We start from the raw sequence: 11,562 nt of genomic DNA, 5'->3' as shown, positions 1-11,562 counted from the left end.
CAAAAGGTTTACTTCAGGTCTCTTTGGGAAAAACAACCCCATGGAAGGAGAATGTAAGTGACCGGTGAGGAGATGTTAGTGGGCCCCTATTGAGGACTGGCACCAAGTCAGAGGACAACTCCTAAAGCAGGCTGGCCAGAACTAGGGTCCAGTAGTAATATCTGATTTATCTTCTTGTATGTCACTCATCCAGTATGACCCTTTTGCACCCATTTCTTCTCTGTAGATCATTCCACCTCTCAGTAAAGGTAGTTTAAAGCAAGAGTCCATTGATGCCTGTGAAATGTTGTCAAGTAGCAAATAAATGCTGCCATTTGCCTCCTTCTCTAGCCCTTTGGCATTTTCTTCTTGTCTGGTTACTTGTTTCCTGTTCACCCACCAATGGCATTATTAGAGTTGCATCACACAGATGGCCTGACTACTGACAGCAGAGAGAGCTGGTGACAACTTTAATAGCACAGGTGTTCTCTTTTTCTGTGTGGCCTACATTTCTTGCTCTAACTACAGAAGTGTCTACCCAGACAAGGTACCAGAGAGCTCTGCAGTTCTGTGTGCTCATTATGCACCAGGCTCTCACCTCCTGTAAGACAGGCATCATGACTAATCCTGGGAAACAAAGTCATCAGCCTTCCCCTGACCAGATTTTCTTTGTGAAGTCTTGGGCCAGTTTGAGGTTCATTGACCTGTTAAAATGGTATCAGTCAATTTTGGCAACTTTCCTCTATAGAAGTAGCAACACGAGAAGGCCACCAGATGGAAACCTCAAGTACCAAAATGTCTGGTGCTCAGGAGTTTAGTGTTCATGTCTCTCTGGCTTTACCTTTAAGGCAGAACAGCAATTGAGAACAAATGCAATAGCAAAAGCAGCAGGCCTGGCAGGGCTTTTGCTAATGAGAAATGAACTGGATAAATGGTGCTAATGGCTTTGCCAAGTGGTCTGTTTCCTCCTGGTTCTCCGTGCTGCTTCCTTGGGAGGGTTACTTGTTCCCTCATTACTATGCTCATCATTACTCATTCACAAGTTGAACCTACTGTGTTACATTTGACCCAGTTAGGATCATTTTGCATAATTCCCATTTGTCTTGTTTAGTGGCGTTTTCCTGTTTCTAAGCACAAAGTTGAGGTGCACATGAATACTTGAACACAGAACTAAAAAAATTATGCAACAAGGATTAACAGATGACATCCTGACAGTTTTTGTTGATGTCCCAAGATAGATAACTCTGAGGTAGAAGTCAGACTCTGAAGCATTTGTTAAGGAGGGCGTTGTAGAGTGTTTGGAGCCTAGTCTCCCTCCCTTATTATCTGGTTCCTCTTATGGATGTAACAGTGAAGAGCTAGTTGAGGCTAGACTTCCTTTGTCTATATAGGGAGCAGAGGCATATTCTTCTTTACCATAGGCTAATGGAAAAGCTTCATGGTGGCCTCTTTGAATGATTGGTGACTCCTTAAGCTAGTTGAGGGACTTTGAAGGTAGGTGTGTGAGTCATGCTTGATGTTTGTCAGAGTAAGGATGCATCTGGGAAATGGTTGCACCCCTAATGAGAGCCATAGTGCTCATCTAAGGATGAAAACCCAGATATCATTTCTCTAGTTTATATGATCTATTTATAAAGAGGCCCTAGTGTCTAGCTTCCTGCCTGAAAAAGCCAAAGATAGCCTATGAGAGGAAGACGCAGGGGTTGGGGTAAGAGAGCATGGGGACTACTACCAAGGCTGGCCAAAGGAGAGCCAGAGGCCCCAAAAGGGTCTGACAAGAGCTTGACAGTGTCTAGAGGAAATCAAGGCCAATTTCAAAGGTGCCATCCAAGATCTCTTCTGCTCCATGGCCCCCACCTTCTCCCTTCCTGTCAACCTGCTGCAAGCTGAATGGTAAGAGAGGGAAAGGCAAGAAGTGCTTGGCTGTTAGCCTAAAGCAAGCTGGAGTTGGAAGAAAAGAGGCCCTAACTTTAAACACACTGTAGAGTTCTGGCTATTATCTAAGACTGGACTTATAAGGTACTGAAATGAGACCCATATTACAAGAGACTATGAATAGCTGCTGTAGAGAGACTATGAGACCTGCCACAACTTCATTGCCAAAGGCACCTTTCAGGGGGACATGTGAGAACAAACAATGTTGCTTTAGTCAGTCTAGTACAGTGTAACAGCTTTCCTTAATCTATCCCAAACCCTGATATCCTAAATTGCAAGGAAGTCCAGAGTTGAGGCAAATTGCCCTGGGTCACCTGTTGCCAATTCCAGAATTAAGAAGCACACCAGGATGTAGGCCTAGGAAGCATTTTGGCTGCTTCCCAAGCTTTAATGTGTTGCTTTGTGGTTCCTGTTTCTGAACTGGTGACCTTACTATCTGCAAGCCTTTATCTTTAGCCCAAGACAAATAGTGTTAAGATATGCCTATGAACAGAAGGGAGGAGCAGGGTTGCTCATTCAAGTCAAGCAAGAGAAGGGAGGAGCAGGTGGGCAGGTGATAATTGGCTCCTATAGCCATAGAGACTTGTCAACAGCAGAGAGGGGAAGGAAGAGGGTGGCTGTGAGTGGCATGCCAGCAGTCCCTAGTGTCTCCTTACAACTGTTCTCAGCTGCAGTCTATAGCCCAGGTGGCCAGAGGACCCCTGGAGACCCTTCCTATTCTCTTTAGACAAGTCTGATTTAAATGAAGTTTGTCCTTGAGAGGAGGAGTGGCTAGGTATACGGAAAGTGAATCCCTACAGCATCCTGTGTGTAACAGCCCTCTCAATGACCCACTAGTGAGGAGGCACGAGAAGCCCTAGGATTACAAAGAGGCTCTTTTAAACTCTGTCCTTTTTTTGTGAAAGTTGGGAATTCCTTTTGACCATTAGTACAATGAGAATCAGATGTGGTGAGTCACTGAGAAAAAGTGTCTTTTAAAAAAGGTTTATGTGGGCCTGGAGAGATGGCTCAGCGGTTAAGAGCAATGACTGCTCTTCCAGAGATCCTGAGTTTAATTCCCAGCAACCACATGGTGGCTCACAACCCACTGTAATGGGATCTGATGCCCTCTTCTGGTGTGTCTCAAGATAGCTACGGTGTATTCATATACATAAAATAAATTTAAATAAAAAGGTTTATATGTACGTGTGAGTACCTGTATATAAGGCTGTGTGCCACATATGAACTCATAGAGGCCAGAAAAGGGCATTAGATCCCCTGGAACTGGAGTTTCAGGTAGGTGTGCGCCTCCTGACCTGGTGTCCTCTGCAAGAAGAGTAAGTATTATTACTTGCTGAGCCATCTCTCCAGGCCTGAAAAACTGATTAAAAAAATTATACTTAAAAGTATGTAAAAGCATTTTAGTTATAGTCATTTAATATATAAGTTAGATTGCATAAAGTATGATTTTAAATAAATTTAAAAAAACCCTCCACAACTGGTCTTTTATAAAGATAACTGGATAATGGAAAATATTCAGTTTAGCTCAAGTTTGGAGTAAATGCACATCATTTATTCCATATATGTGTATGTTACTGGTAGCCAAGGTGCTAAGTTAACGTGGTACTTAAAAATTAGGACCAGCATGTTTAAAACATTAGGCACTGTGTCTGCCTATCACAGGAGCTCAGTTGTCTTCATGCCAAACTCTGAATAAACTCATTGATACTCCTGTTAAGCTTTGCACATACAAATCAAAGGAGGAAAGGAGTGAGTCTCAAATACTCAGATACATGTACATCTCTACATATTCATTTCTGTAACAACTCCTGAGGTAGTCACTATCCCACTCACAGCTGGGAAACTGAGGACTTTCTTCACTTGATCACCATCTGTAGGGATGCTCTGTACCACTGTAGCCAATACAGTGCTTGTCTGGTACCTTATCACACTCCACCCACACCTCTGAATTAGGTGTCTACTGCTCTACCTGGGGGTGTGTGGCAGTTCCTCAGGCCTCATCTTGTTGTGTCCTGTGCTGTCAATAAGCTTTGTCAATTACAAAAGTGAAGGCAGTTTGTGGTGAATATTATTCATGGGCTCCACTATCTTTACCCTTACACTGGAAACACAAGAAACACTAGAGTTCTTCGATTATCCTCAGAGTGTCCACCACTTAGGAGGCTAAACAAGTGCTAAATACAAAATAAATGTCAATAAAAGCATGTGTTGAATTTAAAGAAACCTCTCTAGAGATGCTGTGATTATGCTGGAAAACTGGCATACCAATTTTAGACTGTTATCTTCCATTAGGTCCTTGAGAATCAAGAGAAAGTGATTTAGAAAAATAATTTTGGACCAGCTAGATAGCTCAGCAGGTAAAGGTGCAAACTGCCAAGGCTGATGACCTAAGTTCGATGTCTGTGACCCACATGATGAACGGAGAGAAATGACTCTTAAAAGTTGTCCTTTGAATGACATGTGCACACACACACATGCAAATATGTAAAAAAAAAATTAAAAATTCAGGATATGAAGTCAGTACCTATATGCAAGTTGCAAGTTGAGGTCAATGGTAAAAATAACCCAATTCATTTCATTTCAGATTCCAAAAGAATCTGGAGGCATGAATGCTGATATTGGAAAGAAATGCCCCCTTTGAAAATATCCAGTTAATCACAGCAAAAGGAAAGTGCTACTGTAGGCAGCCACTGTGACCAATGCCTACACCCGGCTTTGGCCCAGCCACCTGATGACCCAGTGGACTCTTGCACTAATCCAAATCTGTTTAAAGTTAAATATGACCTTTGTGAAGAGTCTGCCTTGCTCATTCTTCCCACCAAATGGTAGTGAGCATCTGTTCTATGCCAGGTACTAAGCCAAGGCTTCAGACCATGGAATGAACAAAACAGTCTCTTCTGTTGGAACGTAAGAATACAACTAGTATTCCATTATAGTTGTGACAAGTGTCATGAAGGAGGAACACAGAATCAAGACAGCATCAGTTCAGAAAGTTGAGTAAGGTTGAAGTGCTGCAGTGTCGCTTTAGCATGGGCTGGTGCCTTGGGATGGCTGGAACCATTGATACTATTTCATAGACTTAAAAATGGGGGGTACTTATTGTCTACTTGTAAGTTCCTATGTTGTACTAATTATCCAATCACAGAAGGAAAAACCAGCCTGGTGGGTCAGTTGAATCAGGCAGGCAGAAGTTGAAAATGACATGTCTCTGATTCCCAATATGAGAATTAGGCAATCATAAAGTATCAGAGCCACCTGTAGCCACTGCTGTCCTCCCAGTGCAATCTCTGAAGAGTAAAACCAGAAGAACAGGTATACATACACCTAGCACTCAATAAACTCCGGTGCTCCGCCTTGAAACCTCAAGCTCCTTTGCAGTCAATCAAAATGGATTTATTCTCATGTGAAAAGCAATGATTCCACAGACATTATCTGAATTGCACAGATATCCAAATAACCTAATTTAGGTGGCTAGTTTTCATTGAATTCTCAAAAGCTTTATGTAATGAAACTTCTACCTCTACCCAATGAGGAGGTATATCTTTAAGAAGGGTTGCTGACACAATGGTGACTCTGGGACCCTCCATTTATCTTTAAGGATCCTTGTGAACTTAACCAGAGTCACGGCTGGCACCTCCACCTGTTGCAGGTTTTCAATGCCAGGGCTCAAAAGATGCCTTTACTTTTTTCTACATTGTTTCCTCAAAAAATGATTAGAAACCCAAGTGTAGATTCAGCTGGGGTGGTCTCATGCCTATTTCAAATTGGGTATCTGCTAAAGCTGGAGTCTATACATTCAAGGTTTCAAGATTAAAGGACTTAAATTTTAGAACTACACCTAAGCTCTCAACTGTCACTGCAGGCACCTTGTGAAAATGTGGGTACCTGGGCTCTCCCAAGAGGCTGTAGTGTAGGTAATGCAAGCAAGCCATTCAAGAACCTTACTTTTGAGAAACATTGCTCATAGCAAGGAACAGCAACAATATGATTGAAAGGCAACACCTGAGAGTGTACTACTGAAGTCATTATGTCAGGAGATTCTACTATGATAATGTTAGGCCCCAATTTAGCCATAACTAAAGCTTCTTTTCTTCTTTTGAAACTCAAAGTTTGAGATAAACTTCTACTTAATAATGCCTGTAGCAATATCAAGGTAAAAGAGCACCAGGGATGTCAAAGCTGAAATGGAAGTCTCCAGAAGGCCTGTGCTACACAGAGATGGAATGTGTGCAGCAATGCCTGAGTTGTAGAGTCAGAGAAATCTTGGTCTCAGTGGTTGGCTGCCTCTGTGCTTTGGATCCATTATCTAGTCTTTCTAGTTAACATTTCAGAAAAACTCCACAAGAAAGTTAATCAACACGTTCTGCCAAATGACCTCAATGCTTACATTTTCTAGTTTACAATGATACACGACAAAATTATTCACTTTTTTTTTTGATGCTGAAGACAAACATCTTTATTAAAGATACTACCAAAATTTTGGCAAACATTTCAAAACAGATTTGTAAACATAATGCTTCCCTTTTCAACCGGCAGCATTCTGAGACGACAATCTAAGACAACCTGAATCAACTTTAGTTCAAATCCTTATGTTTGACCACATAACTTATGTTCCCACATGATAAGACAAGTGATAGTTTAAATCAACATTAACAGATAAACTCCATGAAATGAAAGTTTGTGCTATTTGATGAATCACAGTATGTTATGGTTAAATATATCTACTTTTTTTTATATTCCTGGTATCCAGGATGAAAAAAAAATCTTTAAATATACATCTGATGTAGGTAATAGCTTTTTTTCATATCTCTCTTCAAAAAATACTTTATAGCAGTATATAAATAGGTTACCTACACATTTATTTTTGTCATTTTGCCCCAAAACTATAAGATCTGTTTCATTTTTTGCCCAACATTAATAAAGCTGAGAAACTGTTGAAATGGAAATGCTTTTGTCTTCCACAATAGAAGTAGAAATTTGACAGAAACAAACAAACAAACAAACAACAAACAAACAAACAAACGCACACCAACAAGCTACTGCAACACTCATCAGCTCTTTAACCTGAGTGTCCGGCTTACTGAGAGTAGCAGCTTTTTAACCTTCACTCAGCTCCCATCCACAGCAGCTCTGCAGACATACAAGCAGAACACACACGTTCTGAGGCTGGTAAGCCACAGTGTGCTTCCCAGGGCTTTCATCACTGGGAAGCAGTGTAGCTACTGATTAACCACATGATGCATACAACTAGCAAACACCTTAAGGCAGCCATTGCAATGGGGAGTTTAACTTGTAGGGCAGATTTAACACTCTAGAGCCAGATAGCCCATATGTATGTATGCATGTATGTAAGTATGTATGTATGTATGTATAAGTATGTGTATAGAAAACTACACACATTCACACAACTTTCTATTTTTCAACTCTCCAAAAACAATGTTTTGATTTCTTTTGTACTTTGTGCAAATGTCTAAATATTCTACCATTTAAGGCAAAGAGTTTGCATTAAGAAAGGTCAGAAAATAGGCTTATGTTTATCCAAAAACTTTTCACCTTGCACATTACTGTTTTGTCTTGTTTTAAACACACGCAATTCTTTTAAGTGTGAACTTTGCATCCCCAATATCTTAAAAAATCATTTCTAATGACAAACACAAGTTTTCAAGGAAAATTGATTTGAAATATAGACACTGGTTCCCCAATCTCTAAAAAATTGTTTCTATTAACAAACAAGTTCGGGGTGGGGGTTCGGGGAGAGGACCAGAAAACAAAGCAGCTTCAAAATTCAGGGAAGCAAAGTAAAATGGAGAGGAAAAGAAGTAACTCAAGTTTACTAATACTGAAACTTCCAACAAGCAAAGTTTCATCTTTTAGAATCTAGAGCAACTCATCTGGAATTGTAAATAAATAAGCTTCAGTTTATTCACATCTTCTGCTCCAAGCAGAGCTCTAGTGCCAGGACTCTGCTTGCTGTTGGTCAAATTCACCTATCAGTCTTTTGATGTGAGCCAGCTTGTTATGAAGATACTCGCATCTGTATTTTTCTTCATGGTAATTGGGACTGGACTGCAGACAAAGAAAATAGTGAGGCATTAGGTCACAGAAGCTACCCTGCTTCTCACTGCAGGCCAGGAAGGCAAACGGTGATACCCACCTGCTTGATCTTCTGATATTCTTGTAAGACTTCTTCATGAACATTCTGTAAAATTATAAATTACAAATGAGAAGAGTTTGGTACTACATCTAACAAGAAGAAGAGTTAGTACTGTATCTAACAAGCACCTGGAAGGTGTAGGAAATACTGATGAGGAGATGTAACTTGGGATATTTTTATGGAGGACAATTTGGCAGCAGCTATCAAAATGCAAATGCAAACTTGACTCAGCAATTCTACATATTCTGCAAGCCTATCATCCCGTGCCATGATGCAGACAGACAGAAAGCTAGCAGGTCTCTTCAGCAAGACAATGTACATTACAAGAATGCCCCATAGGCCCTACAAAATGACAGTAAAAAGAGCATTAAGTGCTTTCTGGGTCGATGAAAAAATTCTGCACGAAGCATTGTATTAGTGAAAAAAAAGTATAAAATAATATGGACAGTTTGATAATACCCTTAAAAGTGAGACATAGTATTATATTTTAATTATTCAATAACTTTCAAGTCCTCTAAATTTAATGAACTAGGAATCTAGAAAACAGAATAATGGTTTAAGTTACTAATGTAACATGATGGTGTCTCTTACAATTGCAGTAAGTACCCGGTAAACAGGACTTAGTTCTGTTTTGCATGTTTCACAATACATTATATATTACAGGGGAACACATTTTCCCCCACTGTTTATGTTTTCCCCAGTATTTAAGAACTATTTCAAGCACCTCTGTTAACTAAAGCATCAGAGAGTCTGGTCTGCTAGACAGCTTGCTCAAAGGCTGGTAGGATGTCTACTACAGAAGGTGAGGATATCAAACTCAGTCTATTTGGGAACACATTCTTTTACCTGGTACTCTTTTGAACCTGGAGAAAGGCGTTTTCGTTGTGCATCCAGTTTAATAAATCTCCTGGCTACAGTCTCCATCCTGGCATGCAAAGCTCTGTACTCATCATACTCAGCATTGAAGTCATCCTTGTAATTCTGGCGTTGCTCATAAGAGACAATAGCAATATATTTTCTAGTAAGAAAAGATAGGAAAACAGAATAAATGAGAGAAAGAAAGAATAAGTCTGGTGGCATGAGGCTAGGATTTAAGCTAACTACTTAAAGAGACTGCCTTCTTGCATGTACCTCCAGTGACTGCATGTCACTCTGCCTCAGGGTTGTTGTCAGGCCCCTTTTTCATAGGACCTTTCAGGTGGAATGACCTTCCAGACAGAAGGCCTTAAGAGTGTCCATGGAGAATGAGATTCAGTGGCAATGGAATTCAAAAGGAACCACATAAAAAGAAAAGAATGTTTATACAGACTTGTTCCAGGGACTCTCTCTATTCCAGGCAATTTACTACCACACAGTGGAAGAGACCAAGCCATCTGTTACAAGTCATATGGAGAAAGAAGTGCTTGATAGGTAACAAGTCCGTCCAGGGGAATGCCATAGTCATACTAAGGACTGAAGTCAAAGTTGTCCCCAAGACCCACTGCTTTGTGAGAGGTGTCTTTTAGATCTGTGACAAGGAGAACTCTTCAACAAGCAGGCCTTCTGGTTTGCTCTCTGATCCTTTCCTGACACTTCTAACTAGACAAATTGGAAAAAAAAAAAAAAAGACCCAGAGTAAAGCCCTCCACCAAAAAGTTTCTCTAGTTTACATCTTTCTCCCACTTTTGGATAAAGAAAGGTTTATTTTTGTATGTGTATATATGAGTGCTTGCATTTATGTGTGTGCGAACTCGAATGTACATGTGTGTGTCTATACCTCATGGAATTCAGGTATGTGAAGGCCATCTTCCCAATATGCCAGGTGATTCAGCAGTAAGTAAATCAGTTAAAAGGTCATTTTAATAGTAAAACAAGCAGTATTATTAGCTCACAGTCAGCCTTCCTTTTTGCTTTGTTTTCCTGCCATGGAAGGTCCAATTTTCTTGGTTATTTTGGGTTAAAACTGACATCAGGCAGCTGCAGGGAGCTGTACAGTGCATCCTATGTGTGCACACTTGGGTACACTTGGTCCTTACGGTGGTAACATCTTGGAACTTGGGCCTCTCCAGGTGGCCTTATATAATCTTACAAGTTTTATCTAAGTTGCTTTACCACAAATGCCTTGCTGAGAAAGTGGGGAAGTGGGAAAAGTGCCTAGTGTGTAAACGGAGCGTCCTCATTAGTATTCTCATTTCTGCTGAGTGGACAGTGTGAAGGTTGGGTTTTCTAAGTGTAACTGAGACAGTGGCAGTGTGCTGATTTAAGTTTACCCAGCTGGTCTCAGCTGCAAAAGGACCCCTGCCAGCCATAGGGAACAGTCCTCTGCAGACATGCTATCTTACTATACATCAGTGGGAGCCCGAGGCTGATCGAGGTTCCTGGGAATAAGCATATGTAAGTAAAGACTAAGCCAATCTTAAAACTCTGGTTTAATTCATTGTGTAATGGATTTATCACACTTTCTAAGAATCTGAACTTTATTTTATAACTTTGTTAAGGAAAAATACCAACTAGGCCAACAACTGTGTTGCAGTTTGATATTGGTATTTTAACAAAAACAATTTTTAAAAAATTCTTAGGACTTTGCGGTTAGTTTTTAATGAGGTAACAGAATAAAAACAGAATAATAACTACCAACCCCAGGTAACAAAAGTGCTCTTAGTATACAAAATTTTTTGTGGTTAAATGAGAATTACTTAAAGACTCATCCTAGAGGTTTTATTGAGTCTCCTTTTGGTTTTCTTATGACATAAATTAAGTTCTGTGTTTTGGAAATGTTCTTCTTAGTTTTAGAAAATAGCTATACTGGTTGGTATAAAAGTTTTTAGTTTGGGTAAAACACGTCCCTTTTATTTAAGTAAATTAAGTATATAATGAAAGCCTTAGGAACATGACAAACACACATGGTTCTCTGAGGCAGAGGACGAAAGAAAATTGGACCTTCTATGGCAGGAAAACAAAGCAAAAAGGAAGGCTGACTGTGAACTAATGATACTGTTTGTCAACACTTCTTAGTGATCTAGTAATTATTTCCTGCTGAAAGACCCCATTAACACATTAGGACTAACTTCAAACACTTCTTAAATATAGTTAGCTGATTAGTTGGCAAACACGGCAACAGCTTTGAATCCATGGCAGAAATTTTAGGATGTACTATTTTATACATATTACTGTTAATGAAAGGATGTAAAACTTATCACAGGAGAATGGCATCCTGACTGTCTGTTCCTGGGCTCAACTTTCACACATCTAAGGAGAAGAAGATAGAGGGTAGAGGGTGAGACTCCTAGCACTGGAGTCTGTGGAGGCTGCTCACACTACCCAGTGGCATTTCAGGCTCCTGTGAGCTGAGAGGTGCACTACCATCATCCTGCTTTCTCATTCTCCAGCAACTGTAGCTGTCACACTGGGGTTAAGTAGAAGCACAGCTTAGTAGATCCTCTGCAAGAGTCCAAGGTTAAAAGCTCGGCCTGACTTGGCCCAGTGTGAGATGGCGCTAAGCTCAGGTTCTAGCG

General features: G+C 40.3%; 1 protein-coding gene across 1 annotated transcript in view; it reads right to left on the bottom strand.

Moving 5' to 3' along the window:
- Positions 1 to 6,335: 6,335 nt before the first annotated feature.
- The window catches only part of Ell2 (elongation factor for RNA polymerase II 2), a 63,205-nt gene continuing 57,978 nt past the window's right edge, over positions 6,336 to 11,562 (bottom strand). The window contains exons 10-12 of the mRNA XM_028785987.1: positions 8,915 to 9,086; positions 8,069 to 8,113; positions 6,336 to 7,980 (exon numbers count right to left, since the gene is read on the bottom strand). Of these exons, the coding sequence (XP_028641820.1) occupies positions 7,864 to 7,980; positions 8,069 to 8,113; positions 8,915 to 9,086 (334 nt within the window). The 3' untranslated portion in view covers positions 6,336 to 7,863. The remainder of the gene's footprint in view (positions 7,981 to 8,068; positions 8,114 to 8,914; positions 9,087 to 11,562) is intronic.

This window comes from Grammomys surdaster, unplaced genomic scaffold, assembly GCF_004785775.1.
Source record: "Grammomys surdaster isolate TR1022 unplaced genomic scaffold, NIH_TR_1.0 125372, whole genome shotgun sequence".
Taxonomy (NCBI): domain Eukaryota; kingdom Metazoa; phylum Chordata; class Mammalia; order Rodentia; family Muridae; genus Grammomys; species Grammomys surdaster.
The sequence above is the reverse complement of the archived record's forward strand: the minus strand, read 5'-3'. Positions and strand labels throughout refer to the sequence as shown.